Genomic DNA, 24,877 nt, shown 5'->3' with positions numbered 1-24,877 from the left:
TTCAAAAATGCAAGGGATTCTGAAGGGGGGCGGGATCTGAGGTTGTGTGGGAAGAACAGACTGCAGCACTAAGGAGCCTTTTCTGGGACCTTGTTGGTGCTGCAAGAGTGATCTGAGACTTGTTCCACAGAAAGGGGGAAGTTCTCCTAGCGAAGAAACCCATTGGAAGCCAATGTATTTTCCAGTGCTGAAACAGGGATATTCTTAACCCAATGGCTTCACATCAGCATGAAGGTATCTGAACGTGTAATTTGGGAATGTAGCACTTGGGGAGGAGACACAGCTGCAGCATATGAGCATTCCATCAATGGAGGCAAGTCATGTGCTCTCCAGGATTGGCATTCCTTACGGGCCCAAAGGCATCTTGTCATTAGTCAGAAGCAATGTACTGTTAATTGTAATGCCAGATCATTGAGTGGAGCACTGAGACAGGTTAGGTAGTGCTTGTCATTCCAACCTTCTCACAGCAATCAGGGGTTGAGAAGTCACATTCCTGGGAAAGCATCTTGGTGACCTCATTGTGAGTGATACTGCCTGAAAGATGGCAGCATCAGCAACAATGCAAGTCGGGCTGAAGCCATTACAGAACCTAAAGGTAGCAGATTGTGAGATTCACTATGCAGAACCCTTCCTCATCATTGTCTGCAATGTTGCATTTCAGAAACAAGGTCAAAGAAGAAATAGATCCGGACTCTCTGTCGTACCTTTCTGATGGTCCAAATTCAATGGAGGAGGTGACGATGGAAGAGACAATACAAACATAACTCTAGCAGAAGGCCCTACCTGATGCCCAGGGTGAAAAGGAACCAGAGCAAGGAAAGGAGAGTCAAGAGGAGATATCTTGACAATGGAAGTGGTTCTCTAGACCAAGGGTACATTGAAGAAGACTCATGTATTTACAGATGAGTGAGAGACAATGATGGGCACATCTGCGTTTGTCCCAAGCTCTGGTAGATCACATATGCTACATTCTTCGTGAAGACCTGATGCCACCTGGAGTTGAAGGCTATCCCCTGCCAGTGGCTTTGAAGGTGACTGCCGCATTCAATTTCCTTGCCTTTGGGTCTTTCCAGGAATCAACAGGGGACCTAAGCAGCATATTTCAGTCTGCATCACATAGATGCATAAAGGAGCTCATAGACGCCCTTTACAGGAAGGCACATCAGTATGTGAGGGTTGCTCTGAACAAAGATTGCTAGGCTGTGAGATTCACTTGCTTCACCGCCATTCCAGACTTCCCAAGAAGTGTAGGGTGAAATGGACTGAACCCATATGGTTATACAGGCCCCATGGCAACAGGCCCTAATGTTTATAAGCCATAAGGGTGACCATTCCATCAATTTACAACTGGTGTGTGATCATCAGAAGCACATGGTTCATGTTTGTGCACTGTATCCTGGGAATTGCTATGGTTCCTACATCTTGAGTCACTCCCAGGTGTCTGAGATTTTTGAGGGGCATGTTATGGGCCAGGATTTAGAGAACCCCAAAGTGTATCATGGAGTTCACCTGACCCACAACTTTAAATAGATTTTGGTTATGGGGAGCACACGGGCCTACTTTACAGGTGTGGTGCAACAGAGAATTAAAATACTTTTAAATTAAAACAATGTTTATGTATGAAACCATTAACACTTTGTAAACCCACAGTAAACATCAACACCAATCATCCCCACAAAGAATACAGTACTCTATAAGTAACTCTTAATCTTTTCTTACAACATCTATAAGACAAAAGACCCTTTTTAAACAGAGAGATCAGGTTCAAATTCTCTACTGAGAGCAGTCAGCACTTTGAAATCACCCAATTGATCTGGAGACAGTATTTAGATTGCAGAGAGATCCTTTTACAACTCTTTGCTTTGCCTGCAGCTAACCAGCTCTCAAAACAAAACTAAAACACACCCTGTAGCAGACAGCCCAGAGCGAAAGTAAAAGCAGACAGACAGCCCAGCTCCACCCACTCTCTGACATCACTGCAGCCATTTAACAAACACCCATTTATTAAAGGTACACCCATTACAGCTATTTTATAAACACCCATTTCTTAAAGGTACACCCACAACAGCTATTTGATAAACACCCATTTCTTAAAGATACTCTCACATGACAGGCCTGAATTTCTGCAGCGATAGCTGCTTTGGGATAAGGGATATGCACCGAAACTGGCTGATGACACTGGTGCACCGTCCTCAGAGTCGTCATGAGGAGAGGTACACAGCTGCTCACTGCTTCCCACAGTCCCTAATCGAGCAGACCATGGGGCTTCTGAAGATGCATTTCAGATGCTTGGACTGCTCAGGTGGTGCACTACAATACACTGCTGATAGGGTTTCACACAACATTGCAGTGTATTGCGCCCTTCACAATCTTGCAATGAAAAGAGGTGATTCCTTGCCAGAGGGTGAAATGGAGGAGGATGAGAGCTCATTGGAGCACGAACACCAGGAAGGCCAGGAATTGCAAGAGGGTGCTGAGTGTAGGTATGAACACAACCATGTCATGGAGAAATCAAGACAAGACAAGGGAGACATGACCTGGACATTTTAATTGCTTACAGGTTCCAGGAGGAGTAAAGTTAAAAGAGGGCACATGACCATGTTTCTCCCTTCCTCAATGCCATTTCATCTCAGAAGATATCCGATCACTTGCAGTGAAAACATATCCAGCATTCACACTTGCACATTCTGGTCTCGTGAATTGCCAGGCCATGATCCCTGCATAGGATCGCAATGCCTTAGGAATGCGTTCAATGGGAACTGATGAATGCAAGTGATGAGAGAGATGACTTGAAGCATTTGCTGCTAGATAATGATGCAAACACTGCAGGCACTGAGATAAGGACATACCTAGGGATTTCCTCCTTCCATACATCTCTTCTCTTTTGCCGCTACGACTGAGGAGACGTAAATGCTGCAATGAACTCAAAGCGGATGAACTGCTGCCCTCACGCAATGGTCTTCCACGCGGATGAAGGGTCAGAGGTGCATAATCACCCACTTCCAATAAAGATATAAACAAATCTCCCTGACATCACACAAACGTACAGAGACTATTTTCAGTGAGGTTGACATCATATGATTGTTAATCTCACAGGGGAACACTATCACTGAGTGTGAGGATGGCTAAACCTCAAAATAAGAGGATTCAAATGTACAGAATCAAAATGCCTTCTGATAATCAAGCTATTCACACAAATATAAAATTAATTTACAGAAGTGCAATATATTTATTAGCATACCCGTGACCCAAAAGAGACATTAGAATTTCTTAACTTTCCTAACCCTACCACTGTTCCTGGGTGCAGCCCTGCCATCCACAGAAGAGGTGGAGGCAACCTGATGAGTGCTATGTCCTGATGTCTGTGATTATCAACGGACGTCCTCTGGTGGCCTGAGGCTAGGGGGGCCACGAACTGATAAGGGTCACTGCTCAGGAGGAGGTGCACCCTCATTAATCTTTTCAGCTGAAATGGATGGGATCACAGGTAGAGGGGACTCTAAGTGGCTGCACACCCTTGAGGTGTCCTTAGAAGAGGTCCCTGGGGATAGGTTGAGAGTCTGACCCTAGGTAGGGTACCCTTCTAAAGGGTTGGTGCAGACTTGATTGGCCGAATGGCCTCCTTCTGCACTGTAGTGATTCTGTGATTCCGAGCAGCAGGGTGGATGCCATTACCGCACTTAGTCTCAGAAATTTCACCCAATATCTTTGTTGAGGTATGGGCTGTTTTCCTCAAATGAGTTCACACTGTGATTTCACGTTTTGGGAAATATCTTGCTCTTTGTATAACATATTTGAAATATGATCTGAAGAGATAAATGGTGGATTGTTATGCAATTTAATGCTCTTCTAAAATGATATGATTTGTAGTAGCACTAAAGAAAAAGGAAATTTAACTTAAAAGTTGTCCAATAGGTAACTTTGTTTTCTTGTTTCAGCAGAATATAAAAGATGATGAATTCCCAGAGCACACTGCTAGACAGTGACACAGAAACCGAGGCAACAGCAGCAGCAGTCAAACTGAAACTACTACATCAATTACGCAATCTGGAAGGTGATCAGAGGGCTTACCATGAAGAGTCTGAGCGTACGATCATGCGTCAACTGTAAGTTCTTCTATAGTTTCTGGGACTGGTTTAGCTCACTGGGCTAAATCATTGGCTTTTAAAGCAGGCCAGCAGCACGGTTCAATTCCCGTACCAGCCTCCCCGGACAGGCGCCAGAATGTGGCGACTAGAGGCTTTTCACAGTAACTTCATTGAAGCCTACTCGTGACAATAAGCGATTTTCATTTTCATTTCATTTTCAGTTTCATGTGAGAGGATTGAGAAAGTGAGATAATCAGAATTTAAAGTTAGTATTGGTAAAATGCTGTTGTTTACATAAATAATTACCAGATTTATTTCATGCACATGATGATAATGGTGCTCTTGCACAGCAGCTTTCAGTGCAATGCCTAAAGCTTTCCATGAGCTGACTGCTTTGTCTAAAATCTTTATCAGTTCATATCCATGGTCATGCATGGGATTATGGCAAAGAATAACCTGTTTATTGTCAGAATACAGAAAAATAAAAATTCTGGGTCCCATACTTCCAGAATACCATCACAATCAAGCAGTGACACCACTACATTGTATTATCCCACTGAGGTTTTGTCACTATGTGATGGGACTAGATTCTTCCCCACAGCCTCGCTTCATCCCAAAGTTTCCAATCCCATCTGAAATAAGGTAAACGATGTGAGAGAGGAAAGGAAGGAAAATTTCGGATAAAGCTATACCAGTTCTTAAATCCAGAACAGCACTGGCAGAGGCAAGGGATCAAATGTTCTACTTTCTCTCTGGCGAAATGCACTTAGTGTGACAAAACAAATGTTTCAGCTATGTTTGGATTAGGTGTGGTTCTTTTAATTCAGTTGCAATACATAAAAACTCAAAAACTAGCTGCATAAGAATCATGTCCATGAGCTAATTTGATATAATATGTTGCAAGGTAGTTGGTTTTTGGTCCCTAAGCAGGTAGCCAAGCCATACAATTCAAACGACAACAATTGTGCCAATTAATAATAATAATCTAATCGTTCTTAGTGTCACAAGTAGGCTTTCATTAACACTGCAATGAAGTTACTGTGAAAATCCCCTAGTCAGCACACTACGGCGCCTGTTCAGGTACACTGAGGGAGAATTCAGAATGCCCAATTCACCTGACAAGCATGTCTTTCGGGACTTGTGGGAGGAAACCAGAGCACCCGGAGGAAACCCATGCAGACACGGCGGTAACGTGCGGACTCCTCACAGACAGTGACCCAAGCTGGGAATCGAAGCTGGGTCCCTGATGCTGTGAAATAACAGCACTAACCACTGTGGTGCCGTGCCGCCCACAAAAAGATTAAAAGGATTTAATCTATTAAAAGGATTTAACCTCTTTTACTTGATATAAATAATTTAAACCAGGTTTTCACAAACTTTTACAGCTGTGGAATCCTTTTGACCTCCCAAGAATTCTGAAGGAACCCAAAGAAACATTTTCATTATATTGAAGAATTAAACCACAAAATAAGATTATTATCACACAATAGGTACAAATATACAAAAACAAACTTAAAACATGTTTCCATGTATACATTTATTATTATAAAAATCATGTTATACAACAAATCCTGCCTAATCTTACCATCAATTTGTTATTTACCCAAGAAGCTGGGAATCAAATCCGAGTCCCTGATGCTGTGAAGCCACTGTGCTAACCACTGTGTTGCCGTGCCGCCCTTTGTTGTACGTGTATGAGCTGTGAACGTAGTTGGCAGTTAATTAAGTTCATCCATGAAACACCAATAATAATTTAAGAGTCATTAAATTAATTTGAACGATTTATACTTGAGTCACTATGGAGCTTTGTAGAGGTCAAATCAAACTATTAAGCCCATATAGTTGGTAAAAATATAAAAAGTAAAGACTAACTATGTACAGTTATTAATTTGTTTGTTCAATAAAATTGCTTATCAAATAAGTGGTGTGAAATTGGGACCTGGAGCACGTTGATGGGTGCTATGGGTGTTGTTTGAACAAGAACAAGGACAAAGAAAATTTCAGCACAGGAACAGGCCCTTCGGCCCTCCCAGCCTGCGCCGATCCAGATCCTTTATCTAAACCTGTTGCCTATTTTCCAAGGATCTATTTCCCTCTGTTCCCCACCCGTTCATATATCTGTCCAGATGCATCTTAAATGATGCTATCGTGCCCGCCTCTACCACCTCCGCTGGCAAAGCATTCCAGGCACCCACCACCCTCTGCGTAAAAAACTTTCCACGCACATCTCCCTTAAAGTTTCCCCCCTCACCTTGAAATTGTGACCCCTGTAATTGACACCCAACTCTTGGAAAAAGCTTGTTGCTATCCACCCTGTACTCTCATAATTTTGTAGACCTCAATAATGTCTCCCCTCAACCTCCGTCTTTCCAATGAAAACAATCCTAATCTACTCAACCTTTCTTCATAGCTAGCACCCTCCATACCAGGCAACATCCTGGTGAACCTCCTCTGCACCCTCTCTAAAGCATCCACATCCTTCTGGTAATGTGGCAACCAGAACTCCACACAGTATTCCAAATGCGGCCTAACCAAAGTCCTATACAACTGTAACATGACCTGCCGACTCTTGTACTCAATACCCCGTCCGATGAAGGCAAGCATGCTGTATGCCTTCTTGACCACTCTATCAACCTGCGTTGCCACCTTCAGGGTACAATGGACCTGAACTCCCAGATCTCTCTGTACATCAATTTTCCCCAGGACTCGTCCATTGACCGTATAGTCCGCTCTTGAATTAGATCTTCCAAAATGCATCACCTCGCATTTGCTTGGATTGAACTCCACCTGCCATTTCTCTGCCCAACTCTCCAATCTATCTATTGGATAGCACGGATCCCTGTGGAACACCAGTAGTCACCTTTCTCCATTTTGAGACACTCCCTTCCACCAATACTTTCTGTCTCCTGTTGCCCAGCCAGTTCTTTATCCATCTAGCTAGTACACCCTGAACCCATACGACTTCACTTTTTCCATCAACCTGCCATGGGAAACTTTATCAAATGCCTTACTGAAGTCCACGTACATGACATCTACAGCCCTTCCCTCATCAATTAACTTTGTCACTTCCTCAAAAAATTCTATTAGGTTTGTAAGACTTGACCTTCCCTGCACAAACCATGCTGCCTATCACTGATAAGTCTATTTTCTTCCAAATGTGAATAGATCCTATCCCTCAGTATCTTCTCCAACAGTTTGCCTACCACTGATGTCAAGCACACAGGTCTATAATTCCCTGGATTATCCCTGCTACCCTTCTTAAACAAAGGGACAACATTAGCAATTCTCCAGTCCTCCGGGACCTCACCCGTGCTCAAGGATGCTGCAAAGATATCTGTTAAGGCCCCAGCTATTTTGTCCCTCGCTTCCCTCAGTAACCTGGGATAGATCCCATCCAGTCCTGGGGACTTGTCCACCTTAATGCCTTTTAGAATACCCAAAACCTCCCCCTTCCTTATGCCGACATGACCTAGAGTATTTAAACATCCATCCCTAGCCTCAACATCCATCATGTCCCTCTCCTTGATGAATACCGATGCAAAGTACTCAGAAAGAAGCTCACTCATTTCCTTTGACTCCACGCATAAATTCCCTCTTTTGTCTTTGAGTGGGCCAATCCTTTCTCTAGTTACCCTCTTGCTCCTTATATACGAATAAAAGGCTTTGGGATTTTCCTTAACCCTGTTAGCCAAAGATATTTCATGACGCCTTTTAGCCCTCTTTATTGCGCGTTTGAGATTTGTCCTACTTTCCCGATATTCCTCCAAAGCTTCATCAGTTTTGAGTCGCCTCGATGTTATGTATGCTTCCTTTTTCATCTTAGCTAGTCTCACAATTCCACCCGTCATCCATGGTTCCCTAATCTTGCCATTTCTAATTCTCATTTTCACAGGAACATGCCTGTCCTGCACTCTAATCAACCTTTCCTTAAAAGACTCCCACATTTCAAATGTGGATTTACCCTTAAACAGCTGCTCCCAATCCACATTCCCTGCCGAATTTTGTTATAGGTCCTTTCCCCAATTTAGCAATCTTCCTTTAGGACCACTCTCGTCTTTGTCCATGAGTATTCTAAAACTTATGGAATTGTGATCGCTATTCCCAAAGTAATCGCCGACTGAAACGTCAACCACCTGGCCGGGATCATTCCCCAATACCAGGTCCAGTATGGCCCCTTCCCGAGTTGGACTATTTACATACTGCTCTAAAAAACTCTCTTGGATGCTCCTTACAAATTCTGCTCCATCTATGCCTCCAACACTACATGAGTCCCATTCCACCGTATTGCTCCAACATTGTTCTATAATCTGTCTACATATTTGTACCTCTACTTCACGCTTGCTTTTGGGAGGCATATAGTAAAGTCCCAACAATGTTACTGCGCCCTTCCTATTTCTTAGCTCTATCCATATTGCCTCAGTGCTCGAATCCTCCATCGTGCCCCCCTTAATCACAGCTGTGATATCATCAGAGATTAAAATGGCATCCATCTTGCATATGCTGACACCATTATTAGTGAGGACGTTAGTGCTGCAGTGAAAGATGCCAGACCTAGGCAGAGAAGGCAGATCATGTATTCAGTTAGCGTGCAATGCTCATTTGACACCAGCAATGCCAATTTGGAGTTCCACGCTGCAGTTAACATCCTTGCTTAACCTCACATAGCTGAATGCACAGTCACCAGGAGGAACGATTCCCATCTTTCATCACTGAAACCAACCACTGACAAAAGAGTTTGTTTGCCCATAATCTCAAAATACTTTTCTAATTTGTGAAAAAGGCTAGCAACTTGCCCTGAACTTTACCATTCTCTGGTACAGAATTTTAATGCATCAATGTTCTGCAACAGTCTGTGTCCTCGTGGCCTATTTAAAAATAGATAAAGAATTTATAACACTATAATTTTTTTCCCCACTTATGATTTACTCAACAACAAAATAAGTAACTTATGAAAAATGGTTAAGGTGAATGTTTTATAGTCAATGTGAGAATAAAGTTATTTATAGAATGCTGATAAGGAGGTCTTATTGTCTTCCAATTCTGTTTTATGATCCTGCTTTTCTGACCATAAGTTAATTAATCTAGAACATCAATCGTTTACAAGGAAAATAGCATTGCTATGGGTTTACAATTAACCAAGATAAGAGGCTGAATTTTCTGGCAGGTGACGGGCGATAGTTTGTCCTGATCCCAACTGTGTCAGCAACACAACCTTCCGGGTTTCCTCTCCACTCACCATTGGTTAAGGATGGTGGGCAAGAGTCCTGAGGCTGCAGCCCAATCAGAGTGCTAGGAAAGATGGGTGAGAGCGAGTGGGCCTCAACTTGGAGGCCCTTAGATGACTGCAATGAATTAAAAAAATAAATAAATTTAGAGTACCCAATTATTATTTTTTAATTTTCCAATTAAGGGGCAATTTAGCGTGGCCAATCCACCTAACCTGCACATCTTTGGGTTGTGGGGGTGAAACCCACACAGACATGGGGAGAATGTGCTGCCTGCAATGAATGATAAGAACATAAGAACATAAGAACATAAGAACTAGGAGCAGGAGTAGGCCATCTGGCCCCTCGAGCCTGCTCCGCCATTCAATTAGATCATGGCTGATCTTTTGTGGACTCAGCTCCACTTTCCGGCCCGAACACCATAACCCTTAATCCCTTTATTCTTCAAAAAACTATCTATCTTTACCTTAAAAACATGTAATGAAGGAGCCTCAACTGCTTCACTGGGCAAGGAATTCCATAGATTCACAACCCTTTGGGTGAAGAAGTTCCTCCTAAACTCAGTCCTAAATCTACTTCCCCTTATTTTGAGGCTATGCCCCCTAGTTCTGCTGTCACCCGCCAGTGGAAACAACCTGCCCGCATCTATCCTATCTATTCCCTTCATAATTTTAAATGTTTCTATAAGATCCCCCCTCATCCTTCTAAATTCCAACGAGTACAGTCCCAGTCTACTCAACCTCTCCTCATAATCCAACCCCTTCAGCTCTGGGATTAACCTAGTGAATCTCCTCTGCACACCCTCCAGCACCAGTACGTCCTTTCTCAAGTAAGGAGACCAAAACTGAACACAATACTCCAGGTGTGGCCGCACTAACACCTTATACAATTGCAACATAACCTCCCTAGTCTTAAACTCCATCCCTCTAGCAATGAAGGACAAAATTCCATTTGCCTTCTTAATCACCTGTTGCACTTGTAAACCAACCTTCTGTGACTCATGCACTAGCACACCCAAGTCTCTCTGAACAGCGGCATGCTTTAATATTTTATCGTTTAAATAATAATCCCGTTTGCTGTTATTCCTACCAAAATGGATAACCTCACATTTGTCAACATTGTATTCCATCTGCCAGACCCGAGCCCATTCACTTAACCTATCCAAATCCCTCTGCAGACTTCCCGTATCCTCTGCACATTTCGCTTTACTACTCATCTTAGTGTCATCTGCAAACTTGGACACATTGCCCCTGGTCCCCAACTCCAAATCATCAATGTAAATTGTGAACAATTGTGGGCCCAACACGGATCCCTGAGGGACACCACTAGCTACTGATTGCCAACCCGAGAAACACCCATTTATCCCAACTCTTTGCTTTCTATTAATTAACCAATCCTCTATCCATGCTACTACTATGATCATTTATAGAGGCCCAAAACTGGTAAGGCTATCAAGATGGAGGAGAAACCTCCCCACAGGACTATTAATGAACATGGCTGTGGCTTTCATCCTGGTATCCACAGCTTTGCAGCATGGAGTCTCTGGTTCCAATAGCCTCCTGCCTTGCCACCTGGAAGATTCCTCAAATGAACTAACTTCCTCTGGATGCCACACTATGTTTCTTTGCTCAGCATTGTGAGCAGAATTTTACTTGGAGCTGGTGTATTGGTCACCTCCAATATGGCTTGCTTCGCCAGTTCCCCAGACAAGAGCGGACACATGACGGTCTGGATCTCCCAGGAGCTGATGGTTTGTCACATATTGTAATGGGCTTGGCAGGAAGCCTCCCCCGCGATATGCTTGAAAATGTCATTGACAAATGAGTTTATGATGCTCATTGCAGGAGGAGATGCTGGTGTCCAGGTCAACCTGCTTCATCATTTTGTAGATGTAGTTAGTAACATTCTTTCCTGGCTCTTTTCCCCTTCTTACCACTCTTGGGTGGCACTTTTGTGATGAAATTCCTGGCACCCCTCTTGGCAGTTCTTGCTTTCTTGTTCGCAAACATGGGCGAAATGAACTTCAGAGGCTGAATAGGCACTACAAAGTTATGAATACAGGTGCCAGTGCAAAATGACTGCTAAGTGTGACCTTAATTGCACTAATTGCCAGTCCACACCCAGTGGATTGTGTACTGTAGATGACGTGAGTCTCAAATTGCTCCTGTGAAAAATCCCTGGAGATGTGAGTGCATTAGGGCGCCATGACAATGTGGCTCCCTCCATTTTTCTGAAGGCCCCACCCAATCCTCCAACCTCCAATCTGTGTCTACAAGGCTGAGAAAATTCAGCTCAAACAGTCATGCGGGATTTCTCTGCTATTTTAAATTGAAAGACAGAGCAATTTAATTCTGTCTTAGACAGAATTATATAATTCTGTCTTTGATTACAGACTTGCAGTACTCAGTCACTTGACTATAGTATAAAACAGACCAGCCGCAAGATCAATTTCCATCAGAGGCCCTTTTTTTTTGGGTATTGTAAATGACTGCAGGGCGTTCACTTAACTGTTAATTTGGAATGAGATTTCATCCCAATTTGCAATGAGTTTCCAGCTGGACTTGGTACCTGTTAATCATGTAATCAAAAGTGAAGGGCATTGTTTCATTCCACTCCCTTTTACTTGGATGTCTGCAGGCATGGTAGACAGGATTATATTGCCTTTTTACTTTTAAGTGAACATGTGAAAGGAGGGACGTCTTTCATCATTGGTTCTAAGGGTGCAAAAGAAGAGAATAAGTGTCTCAATGTACAACCACTCATAGGTGTGAGTCCTCAATATAAAATTCCACAATTTTGGCCTACTTATTTACGGAGAACGGTGCTATGACTGGTGTGGTAAGTAGAAATGTCACACTAAAGTAATCAAAGAACCAGCCCTTGACTGTCTGGAGCTAAATATTTGATACACTGACTATAAATTCTCGAATTCTCTTGAAAAAATAGTGCCAGATGACTGGAAGGTGACAAATGTGACTTGCTTCTTCAGAAAAGGAGACAGAATTAGAAAACTATAGGCCAGCTGGTCTTACTTCTGTTGTTGATAAACTACTTGAAAACAAATTTCACTGCAGGCTTGAGGACCCTGCTGTCAAGCTTAAATGGCAGAAGCTCACATTGTGGGTGGAATCCCCTCCCCCCCGAGCTCTGCCACCAGTGGGCAGAGAGGGTGCAATCCTGTGGAAATATGTAAATCAGTTTGCCAATGGCTGGATTTTACAATGGGGACTTGTGTCCCTAGTGTCGTAGAAGGAAAAATGTTTAATCGCCAATCATGCCACAGCCATCGTTGAGATTTAAATGAACCCCTGACTGGATCTTTCCACCCTGGCCAATCATCTCTCCACATCTGGTGTGAAAATGCACTGGTCTGGAACTTGACCAGACCAAGGTGGTGTCCTGGGAGAGGCCTGGGAGATCTCTCAAACACTAGAAAATATGGTGGACTCTGAAGCTAGTGGTTTCCTGAGGACTACATGGTCTATCATTAGGTAGGCCATTGCTCAGGTGGACTCTCCAGCAGTAATCGCATCGATCGAGTGTTTCATGATGATGATCTTCCTGTTACGAGGGCAAGAAGATGGGGAGGAGCGAGAAGGAGTGGGGCAGTGCATAGGATCAGAGGAGGACAGGGAATGTTGGGGATTGCAAGTGGGGGAAAGAATGAAAAGCAACTGGGGTCTGGGATGACTGAGGAAGTTTATGGAGCATGGGAAGGACTGTGGTGGATTACAGGCATTGTGGGGGTGGGGTGTGTGCTGGTGTGAACGGGCAGTGGGTGGAGAAGGGATTCGGAGGGAAGGGTCTGTATTGCCTACTGCTGAGCCCTGAGGGGCAAACTGCGGAATTGGTGGTAGGGATGGTGAGGTTTAAAGTGGCAGCAAGATCCTGTAGGGTGGGTGGGTAAGGGTGCCGTGATGGCGGGTGAAGGTTGGTGGGGGCAGACAAATAGATGTGGATTCTGGGAGTTGGAAGGATGAGGAGGGTGACATCTCAAGCGTTACTGAGGTGGGTACCGCAGGAAGGAAGGGGGTGGGAACATTAATGCACTGGACGGAGGGTGATGGTGGGGTTGTTCTAGGGTTATTGTTGGGAGGTCAAACGTAACACAAGGAGGGTCTGTGGTTATGGGGGGAAGATAAAAAGTATCTGCACCAAAAGTCACTTGCACCATGCTCGCACACAAACCTCCAATATCTTGTGATGGAGATAGTGAGATGCTGGATGGGAGCTGTGTCATTAGCTGGGCGGAGCAACAGGACAGCTCATTTGGACAACTGAAGGGGAACCCCAGCATGCAGGTCTGCCAAAGTAAAGGGTTGAGAATCGAGGAGAGTACGAATGACAAAGGAGCAGCATGTGTGGGAGATGTGACTGACAGGGACCCTGACAAAGATAGATGCCTCCCTGCATATGGATGCCCCCAGGAGACATGGACTAAGCCTGGATTGTCTCCCTGAATATAGGTGGTGCCGTACAGGCTTAATGACTATGAAACACAATGAAGACACATGAGACCTTGTAAAAGAGCAAGTGATCATATATTTCTAATAGTGTACATTGAACATTGAGAAACATTAGTAAACCCGTGCAACCACATATGGGGCAACACGGTAGCATTGTGGATAGCACAATCGCTTCACAGCTCCAGGGTCCCAGGTTCGATTCCGACTTGGGTTACTGCCTGTGCGGAGTTTGCACTTCCTCCCCGTGTGTGCGTGGGTTTCCTCCGGGTGCTCCGGTTTCCTCCCACAGTCCAAAGATGTGCAAGTTAGGTGGATTGGACATGATAAATTGCTCTTAGTGTCCAAAAATTCCCCTTCGTGTTGGGTGAGGTTACTGGGTTATGGGGATAGGGTGGAGGTGTTAACCTTGGGTAGGGTGCTGTTTCCAGGAGCCGGTGCAGACTCGATGGGCTGAATGGCCTCCTTCTGCACTGTAAATTCTATGAACTATGACATCAGAACTGCTTGATTTTTCTGTGCCTGCTGACCATTATGCCCCGTTGCCCTTGATGACTTTGTTGGGTGTCCACTGTGTCCTCAAGGCCTGCAGGGTCCTGGCAAAGAGGCTGAAACTTATGGGGTCACAAATGAAGGGGAATCCAAAGGGCCACTCACCCTCTGGGAGTCTTGAGTGAAGATCCCAGCGGTGTCCACCTGCTGCTCCTCTTCCCTTTGGGTGCTCTCTGCTTCCCTAAGGAAAAGGGATACAAGGTGGAGTGCCCTGTCTTGTGTAGCCAAGACAAAACCTCACCCATGGAAACTGCGATGGAGTGGAGGTCTGCTCTTATCTCTGTCAGAAACTGGGTATTCTGTTGGAAAAGAGTCATCATGATGTCTGCCACCGTTCCCATGGAGATCTCAATACATGCACATGTCAATACAACTGCATCATATAGCTGGCAGTCAGACTCCTCTGCCTTGCACGCATCTCTGTTGAATGCCTCCGACATCTCTGCCTGATGATCTCCCCGTATCTCAGGAATCTTGCCTCGGGCTGCTCCCAGAGGCTCATCATCTGTCTCAGATTTTGCAGGGGCCTCTTACCCAGCACTCCTCCGAATGTGGGTGAGCTTGGCTGCCCATGCCTCCTCCTGCTGTGGAAATGTGTCCCTGTGGTGACCATCAGAATGTGAGGTCCTGCTTGAACGAGCTCTCATACCCACCGAGGTATGTGTTTCTGGGCTGATGGAGGGTGCCGGTGACTGCTGTGATTGCTCCACAAGTACAATCTCATCCCCTGTGGGCTGGGGTGGGTGGTGGAGTTGGGTCCAGGGTTTGGTCTCATCCTCTTCTTGCCATCACTTGCAATTGCGGGAGGAGAGCTTGAGTGACTGCATGGTGGCCTCCAACATGGCACCCTCAGGTTTCTAGGTAGAGACATTAAGCAACTTTTCATACTGGGTGGAGGCCAGTCACCAATTTTACCATATCCACATGCCGCTGATAGCTCGACAGCCCTAGCTTCTTATAACGTGAACTGCCTGAGTTGAGCCCCCCCCCTTCTATCTCTCACGTTTCTGTGCATACACAAGGAGAGACAATGGTTTGAGAGTATTTGGGATGCAGGTGGTGTACACAGAAAGCAGCAACCCACTAGTTACGGTGTTTGGCAGTGCCCTCCAGACTACACACCTTGGACGGGATTCTCTCAGCCCAGGGCCGGGCCGGAGAATCCCTGCGACCGGCGCGAATCTCTTCACCCAGCCCCAACGCCGGGACGCGATTCAGCGGAGAATCGGGGCATCATTGGCGCCGGTGTGGGTGGCACGGCGCTGATCAGGGGCCGCTCTACAGGGGCGCCAGTCGGGGGCCACTCTACGGGCCCCCCCCCCCCCGCCGATTCTCGGCCCAGGCCGTCATAAAAAATCCGAGTCCCACTGCCAACGTTCACACCTGCTCTCAGCCGGCGGGACCTCGCTGTTGAAGGGTCCAGGGGCGGCCTGTGGGGGGGAGGGGGGTCAGACCCCGGGGGGTTCTCCGATGTGGCCTGGCCCGCGGTCGGCCACCAATTGGTGGGCTGGCCTCTCTGGCTGGGGGCATCCTTTCTTCCGCGCCGGCCCCTGTATCCCTGCACCATGTTGCGTCGGGGCCAGTGTGTTGAAGGGAGCCACTGCGCATGTGCGCGTTGGCGCCGGTGCCACTGCGCATGCGCACATTGACGCTGGTGCCACTGCACATGCGTGGACCCCGCAGCGCCCAGTTCACCCCGGGATCAGCAGTTGGAGCGGCGTGGTCCGCTCCAGTGCCGTGTTGGCCCCCTGTAGAGGCCATAATTGCTGATCCTGAGGCCGTGTTGGCGCCGTCGAGAAACGCGATGGCATTTCCGACGGCGTAAACACTTAGCCTCAGGATCACAGAATCCTGCCCCATATGTGCACAGGTGAACTGATGTAGCAAAACGTTATGAGCTGTGCTTGCTGGTGACCACTATGCCAGACTTCACCTAACCCCTCCTTCAGCTCTCTGTGTGGCAGGGTCAAGGTCCTGTTATTGCCTCGCTACGTGCAGACTACATTGTCTGCATATGGCTATGATGCATCAATGAATCATGTTGAGAAGGCCTTTGTGCATGGGCAGCACAGATGGTGGCTTCGCCGCTGAGCTCCATGTCCCAGTTCCTACTCTGTGAGGTAAGTTTGAGCTTTAGAGGATTAACTTATCCTGGTGGGATGGATGAGATTGTTCGTTCTTTCCCTGCACTGCAGGGTTGTCCTCAGATCTGTGCTGTCTGAACTCGCCACCCCGGTAACTGCCTCTCACACTGTGTTGATTAAAAGGGTGGGCTCCTCTTTCCATCCCAGGGGTTCAGGACATCACTCCTCCTCCACTGCATTTAGCAGTACTTCCAAGGATGCATCGTTGAATCCTGGTGGTGGTGCTGCCTGGAGTCTCTGAGCCAATATCTGCACAGTTCAGTGTTGGATAAAGTTGCAGCTGTCTGGGCGCCTTTCAAATATGGGGCCTGGATATGTTGGCAGGGTGCGCCATGTTCTGCCCTGCTGCTGCTAACAAGGTTGGAAAACCCCCAGCTGCATAATTAAAATGCCCAGCATCACTTGATTTGGTACAATTTCCTGTTGGGCTCCACAGAGAGAAATATATCCATTTCTTACCCCAACATAACATCCCAATTTGTGGGGGGGGGAAACAGTCACTCACCTGTAATTTCTCCCAAATTGGCCAAAGATTGGCCAGAACACTTACTATCCAATTTAGTACAGTGAGTGGGCTCTCAAAGCTGGAGGGTTCCTATTGTAGGATGCCATGGCAGAAGCACTCAAAATGGAGGTTCCCTCCTCCCAACATTTTCAAACAAAATAGATTCTGCAGTCTGGCTGCCATTGTAGGTGGGGAAATCCTTCACAAGGCCGCTTGTGGCTATTGTTGAACCCAGGCAAACTGGGAAAACCTCTATTTCTGTAGGTTGCACTGACCAACCAGTCTTCCACCAGAAAGCCACCGCCACATGGTTGCACTGTCCCCACTGTCTGTGGGAATCTGGAAGCCTCTGACAAAAATGTTCTATAAATATTGTATTCTATGAATTGGTCTTTAGTTACCATTAACACTGTGAATTAGCCATCCCCCCTTGTGGACAGCTAGCCATTTTGCTTCTGGATAATTGGCCTGGGGATGGGATGGAGCCCAGGAATAGACCAGCCAGCAGACGGTGCTGTTCTTAGTGCCCACTCAACCTTTGTGCCCGCGTCCTTTAGGGCTAATAAATCCTAACCCTCGAGTTAATAAGCCCAATTTTAGCTCTCTGCAAGTGGAAGCGCTTTGAATTAGTTAATATCCTACCTAGTAATGCAGAGTGAAGTTGCTAATCATTTATATAAATAATTTTTATTGAAGTTTTTACAAAATATAAACATCATAACTCTATTAACGTACACCCGCGGTAACACCCCCCAGCTGCAAGAGCAACTTCAAACAAAAGGAAAAAAGAAAAAGAAACCAAAAAACAGAGAAAAGAGTTGCTGCTGCTGTCGGCCTATTTCCCTACCGTTCCGCCAGGAAGTCCAGAAAGGGCTGCCACCGCCTGAAAAACCCTCGTACTGATCCCCTCAGGGCAAATTTCACCCTCTCCAATTTAATGAACCCTGCCATATCCGAGATCCAGGCCTCCACGCTTGGGGGCCTCGCATCCTTCCACTGGAGCAAGATCCTCCGCCGGGCTACTAGGGACGCAAAGGCCAGGACACCGGCCTCTATCGCCTCCTGCACTCCCGGCTCCACTGCCACCCCAAACATTGCGAGTCCCCAGCCTGGCTCGACCCTGGATCCCACCACCCTCGACACCGTCTTTGCTACCCCCTTCCAAAACTCCCCCAACGCTGGGCACGCCCAAAACATATGGGCGTGGTTTGCTGGGCTCCCCGAGCACCTAGCGCACCTGTCCTCGCCCCCGAAAAACCTACTCATCCTTGTCCCAGTCATGTGGGCCCTATGCAGCACCTTGAACCGTATGAGGCTAAGCCTCGCACAGGAAGAGGAGGAATTCACTCTCTCCAGGGCATCCGCCCATGTCCCCTCCTCAATCTCCTCACCCAGCTCCTCTTCCCATTTACCCTTCAGTTCTTCCACCGAGGCCTTGTCTACCTCCTGCATCACCCGGTATATGTCCGAGATCCTCCCTCCTCCGACCCACACCCCCGAGAGCACCCTATCCCGCACCCCCCGTGGAGGCAGCAAGGGGAACCTCTCCATCTGCTGCCTGGCAAACGCCCTCACCTGGATGTACCTAAACATGTTCCCCGGGGGGGGAGCCCAAACTTTCCCTCTAACTCCCCCAAGCTCGCGAACCTCCCCTCCACAAACAGGTCCCTCAACCTCCTAACCCCTGCCCTGTGCCAGCCCCGGAATCCGCCATCAATGCTCCCTGGGACGAACCGATGGTTCCCCCGTATCGGGGCCTCCATCGAGCCCCCCATTTCTCCTCTGTGCCGTCTCCATTGCCCCCAAATTTTGAGGGTAGCCGCCACCACCGGGCTCGTGGTATACCTCGTTACTAGCGCTTCCAGGCTCGTGCCCACACAAGACGCCGCCTCCATCCTCTTCCACGCTGCCCCCTCCTCGCCCATTACCCACTTACGCACCATCACTGCGTTGGCCGCCCAGTAGTACCCACAGGAGTTGGGCAACGCCAGCCCCCCCTATCCCTGCCTCGTTCCAGGAACACTCTTCGAACCCTTGGAGTCCCATGCGCCCACACAAATCCCGTGATACTGCTGTTGACCCTCCTGAAAAAGGCCTTTGGGATAAAGATGGGGAGGCACTGGAACAAGAACAAAAACCTCGGGAGCACCGTCATCTTGACGGACTGCACCCTCCCCGCCAGTGACAGCGGTAACATATCCCACCTCTTAAACTCCTCCTCCATCTGCTCCACCAACCTTGTGAGGTTGAGCTTGTGCAGGGCCCCCCAACTCCCAGCCACCTGGACCCCTAGGTACCTGAAGCTCTTCCCTGCCTGCTTCAGTGGGAGCCTACCAATCCCCTCCTCTTGATCCCCCGGATGCACCACAAACACCTCACTCTTGCCCAGGTTCAACTTATACCCCGAGAAACCCCCGAATTCCCCAAGGGTCCTCATCACCTCCGGCATCCCCTCCACCGGGTCCGCCACATACAGCAGCAGGTCGTCCGCATACAGTGACACTCGATGCCCTGACTCCCTCAATGCCATGGCCAGGGGCTCAATTGCCAACGCGAAGAGTAAGGGGGACTGGGGGCATCCCTGTCTCGTCCCCCGATGCAGCCGAAAGTACTCTGACCTCCTCCTATTCGTGGCTACACTTGCCATCGGGGCCTCGTAGAGCAGCCTCACCCACCGAATAAACCCCTCCCCAAACCCAAACCTCTCCAACACCTCCCACAAGTACTCCCACTCCACCCTATCGAAGGCCTTCTCCGCGTCCAACGCCACCACTATCTCCGCCTCCCCTTCCACCGCCGGCATCATAATGACATTGAGGAGTCTTTGCACATTTGTGTTCAGCTGCCTTCCCTTCACAAACCCCGTCTGGTCCTCATGTATGACCCCCGGCACACAATCCTGTATTCAAGTGGCCAGGATCTTTGCCAGCAGCTTAGCATCGGCGTTCAGCAACAAAATCGGCCTATATGATCCACACTGCAGAAGGTCCTTGTCCCGCTTCAGGATCAAGGAAATCAGCGCCCGCGACATAGTTGGGGGCAAAGCCCCCCCCCTCCCATGCCTCCTTAAAGGTCCGGACCAACAGGGGGCCCAACAGGTCCAAATACTTTTTATAGAATTCCGCCGGAAACCTGTCCGGCCCCGGAGCCTTCCCCGACTGCATGCTCCCTATCCCTTTGACAACCTCCTCCAACTCGATCGGCGCCCCTAGTCCCTCCACCTGTTCCTCTTCCACCCTCGGGAAACGCAACCTGTCCAGGAAGCGCCCATTCCACCCTCCTCCACCCAATGGCGGAGTATTCCACTTCCTCCACCCTCGAAGTATTCCACTTCCTCCACCAGCCCCCTGCTCAGGACAAAAAAATCAATCCTTGAGTAGGCTTTATGTACATAGGAGAAAAACGAGTACTCCCTGGCCCTTGGCCTCGCAAACCTCCAAGGGTCCACCCCCCCCATCTGGACCATAAATCCCCTCAGCACCTTAGCCGCCGCCGACCTCCTACCCGTCCGGGACTTGGATCAATCCAATGGGGGATCCAGCAGTGTTAAAGTCTCCCCCCATGATCAGGCCCCCCACCTCCAGGTCCGGAATGCGGCCCAGCATACGCCGCATGAACCCCGCATCGTCCCAATTTGGGGCATAAACATTCACCAACACTACCCGCTCCCCCTGCAGCTTGCCAATCACCATCACGTACCTCCCGCCACTGTCAGCCACCACCTTCAACGCCTCAAACGACACCTTCCCCACCAGGATCGCCACCCCCTTACTCTTCTCGTCCAGCCCTGAGTGGAATACCTGGCCCACCCACCCCTTTCTCAGCCGGACCTGGTCCACCACTCTCAGGTGTGTCTCCTGGAGCATGGCTACATCCGCCTTCAGTCCCTTCAGGTGCGCAACTACTCGGGCCCTTTTGACTGGCCCATTCAGCCCCCTCACGTTCCAGGTTATCAGCCGGATCCGAGGGCTCCCTGCCCCCTTCCCCTGCCGATTAGCCATACCCCATCCCTTGTCCACCCCCGGCCAGCGTTCCACGCTCTGCCAGTTTCCCACGGCGGCACCTCCCCCCCTCCAGCACCCCCTGCGTCCTCCAGCTCCTTCCTGACCGTTTCAGCAGCAACCCGGTAACCCCCCCCCCCAGGCTAGGACCCCTCCTAGCCGCGCCCCCCCCCTCTACAGCACTCCCGTGAGCCAGCTATCTTCTGCTGACCCCGGCGGCTCCCGCCCTACTTTCGGCTCCTCCCAACGTGGGACTGCCCCTCCTCCATAGTGCCCATCAACCAGTCCACCCTCCCCCGCTCCTGCGTGGGAAAAGAAAACCCCGCCCCCTCCCTCTCCCAGCGCGGGGACCCCGCAGAAAGCCCACGCTTTCGCCCTGCCGGGCCCCGCCTCCTCCAGGGCCACTCCCATTGTCAGTCCCCCCCACCAGCTCCCCAAACACCCCGTTTACCCCACAGTCCAAACCCGTCCACCCAACTCCTGCTAGAAAACCCATAAAGAAAACACCCGTACGGCATCACCCCACCCACCCTACGGCCACCCCACATCATACCCTGAACCCCGCAAATACACATACAGTATAAATAAATACAGTATTCTACAGCATCCTCCATCTGGGGGACCCTCAGTTTGTGTCCAGTTTCTCGGCTTGCACGAAGGCCCACGCCGCCTCCGGGGACTCAAAATAGTGGTGCCGATCCTTGTAGGTGACCCACAGACGCGCCGGCTGCAGCATTCCAAACTTCACCTTCCGTCTGTGGAGCACCGCCTTCGTCCGGTTAAACCCGGCCCTCCACCTTGCCACCTCCGCACTCCAGTCCTGGAAGATCCGCACCTCCGTGTTCTCCCATTTGCTGCTCCGCTCCTTCTTGGCCCACCGGAGCACACACTCATGATCCACGAACCAGTGGAACCTCACCAACACCGCCCGCGGCGGCTTGTTCGGCTTGGGCCTCCTAGACAGAATTCTGTGGGCCCCCTCCAACTCCAGGGGCCCCTGGAAGGACCCAGCCCCCATCAGCGTGTTCAGCATCATCACCACATAGGCCGCTAGGTCCGACCCCTCCAGCCCCTCCGTGAGGCCCAGGATCCGTAAATTCTTCCTCCTCGACCGGTTGTCCAACTCCTCGAACCGCTCCTGCCTTCTTTTATGGAGCACCTCATGCACCTCCACCTTCCCCACCACGGCCACAACCTCGTCCTCCCTCTCGGCGGCCTGCTGCTGCAGCTCCCGGATCGCAGCCCCCTGGGCTGTCTGGGTCTCCATCAGTTCCCTGTTGGTCACCTTGATGGACTCCAGCAGCTCCACTTTCAAATCCTGGAAGCAACGCAGCAGAGTCGTCTGCTGCTCCTGGACCCACTTCTTCAGTTCTTCAAAACTTTCGCCGGCCGCCATTTTGTCCTTCGGGTCCCGATTTTTTTCCAGAGTTTTTCCTCCCGATTCTCTCCCTGCTCCGCTCCTGGTCTGCACCATGGGACCTCTGGGGCGACTCCTTGCCTCTTCCCCCGTCGGGATTTGCCTCTTAAGCTCCGTTGGGGGCCTTTAAAAAAGCCCCGAAGTCCGTTTTTTTCGGGAGCCTCCGAACATGCGGCTCAGCTGGTCATTGCCGCTACCGGAAGTCGAAGTTGCTAATCATGATTTATGCAAGCCTATTAACATACATTTCTAAAAGACAAGCTGAACTTTATTACAACATCCAAAATTTCAGCTCTCTAAAATTCAGATGTGGATGGTAGTTAAAAACAATACACCCAGTAGGCAGCAAATCAAGTGCAGAAAGCAACAAGAGCCACACCATAGACTACATGCCTGTAAAACATTGTGTTAACTCAAAGTTATTACAATTATGAAGCTTTTCCTTGAGACTTTTCCCTGTAATTACAAAGCTGAAAAAAAATATTTTTTAAGAACTTTCATCTCACTGGGAAGACTTCAAGTCAATTGATACCCAACAACCTGCTCTTAAAACTCTGCTCACATTTTGACAGCTGAGTCAAATTGCACCACAGCAGCTGAGACGATCCACAACATTCAGAGATAATCAACAATATTCTAAACAAAATAACCCATAACATTCTTAAGGAATAGTTAATTCACCCCATCACTCAAGGTTAATAAATCTATCTAGAAATTCCAGGATCCGGATCCTCACCTTCATCTTAAATCCATAGGCTCCACTGTGCTGCCCCTTAAACTTAAATAATTTCAAGACATATTTAGAGAAGTGAAATAAAGTGCCGATACAACTCACTGGTTGGAATATTTGAAAATAAATATTCATTGATGCTAAGCTTCTAATTCAGATTCACCTTTCTCACATCCCAAACACGTGTAAAGTTGTGACACTTTTCTATTTCTGCAACTGGCGAGTACATGTGGTCTCACAAGCTAATTTTGTATCTTGCTTCCTGCCCTAATTCTCTGCAACCTTCTGCATCTGCTAGGAAATGATGCTTACAAAACTGGGAAGTGTTAAGGAAACTAACTGCCCCTTCTACAATGAGTCGGAGAGACATTACTGCCAACTGTCCACTATTGCTAAAATACTCATTGTTGTGTTCTTTGTTTTAGTTCTTTCAGGGTGGTGAAGGTTGTAGAGCAAGCTGTATTTAATAAACAACACTAATTTATTACACTACACTGAATTAGATTTGAACATATTACTAAGGAATTAGTTAAGTAAAGATTACACAACACATCTATTAACTGGGCTGTTTGATCAACTATTTCACAACTACTCAATCTTGTTCTCTTCCACTCTCTCCATGTATCTACATCAATTTCCATCTGTCTCCCAGAAGTCAAGGAGGCATATGGGTCGGGGATTGTCCGAAATCCCGGGCAAGTGTTGATGCCGGCGTAAACAACCGAGTGGTGTACACCGGTGTCAACGGGCCTCCTGGCCGAGCAATTCAGCGGTCTTCAGTGGGAAGCACGGCTGCAGATTGCGGCACTGCTCTGGCGCTGAAAGGCAGCCCTGCACGGCCGGCGCGGGTCCGCGCATGCACGCCACGGCCGTCCCTGCGCCACCGCATGCGTGTTGTTGCCGCCTCCGCTCTCTGCGGTGGCGTATGTGCGGAAGGAGGTAAGCCCCCTCCAGATCGCGGGCGCCTGCCGATCGGAATCCCCAGATCGTGGGCCTGGACTCCGTGGAGGCCCCCCCGGAGTCAGATTCCCCCACCCCCCACCAGGACGTCCACCGCGGCTGCGGGTCCGAGCTCCTGCCGGGTGGGACCAGGTTGGAACCACGCTGGCGGGACACGACGGAACTCGGCGGGGATGCAGCCGGCTGCCCGTGGAGAATTGCCGGTGGGGCCTCTTTCAGCAGTCCTCGAACGGCGCCATGGCGACTGCGTGCACACGACTGGCGGGTCCATGGACAGTTGTTTAGGCTGGTTTAGCACACTGGGCTAAATCGCTGGCTTTGAAAGCAGACCAAGCAGGCCAGCAGCACGGTTCAATTCCCGTACCAGCCTCCCCGAACAGGCGCCGGAATGTGGCGACTAGGGGCTTTTCACAGTAACTTCATTGAAGCCTACTCGTGACAATAAGCGGTTTTCATTTTCATTTCATTTTCAATTGTGGAAGCGCCGTTGCGCCGGATTTCCGGCGTGAATGGCTAATCTCCGGCCCTGCGCCAGCCATGATTCTGGACGGAGGGTCGGAGAAGCCAGCCCATGATATTTATATGGTTGCTCTAAAGCACCATCTAGTGACTAGAGTAGTAACATTACATTAATCCTTTATGCGCGTGACAATATCCACATATTGCGACAACTCATTGGTATTGCCGATCGACCTGAGGAGTGCAGGGCCTTCTATTTTTACATAATCATTCAAAGACAGGTTTCCCAACTTTCAATTAACACATCTGGATGATGCCCAGGCGAGAAGTTCT

At 48.6% G+C, this 24,877-nt stretch overlaps 1 protein-coding gene across 7 annotated transcripts in view; it reads left to right on the top strand.

The window, feature by feature from the left end:
- LOC119960015 (coiled-coil domain-containing protein 63-like) overlaps window positions 1–24,877 on the top strand; it is a 174,205-nt gene that overhangs the window by 50,124 nt on the left and 99,204 nt on the right. For 3 of the 7 annotated variants that reach the window (XM_038788089.1, XM_038788186.1, XM_038787945.1), the window contains exon 2: window positions 3,942–4,106. In XM_038788089.1, the coding sequence (XP_038644017.1) occupies window positions 3,952–4,106 (155 nt within the window). In that variant the 5' untranslated portion in view covers window positions 3,942–3,951. Of the gene's footprint in view, window positions 1–661; window positions 1,032–3,938; window positions 4,107–24,877 lie in introns of all 7 variants that reach the window. The other 4 variants (XM_038788127.1, XM_038787964.1, XM_038787990.1 and 1 more) reach the window with 3 other exon arrangements.

The sequence above is a fragment of the Scyliorhinus canicula genome, chromosome 1 (assembly GCF_902713615.1).
Source record: "Scyliorhinus canicula chromosome 1, sScyCan1.1, whole genome shotgun sequence".
In the NCBI taxonomy this organism is placed as follows: domain Eukaryota; kingdom Metazoa; phylum Chordata; class Chondrichthyes; order Carcharhiniformes; family Scyliorhinidae; genus Scyliorhinus; species Scyliorhinus canicula.
Note: the sequence above shows the minus strand (reverse complement) of the source record. Positions and strands in the feature narration are given on the sequence as shown.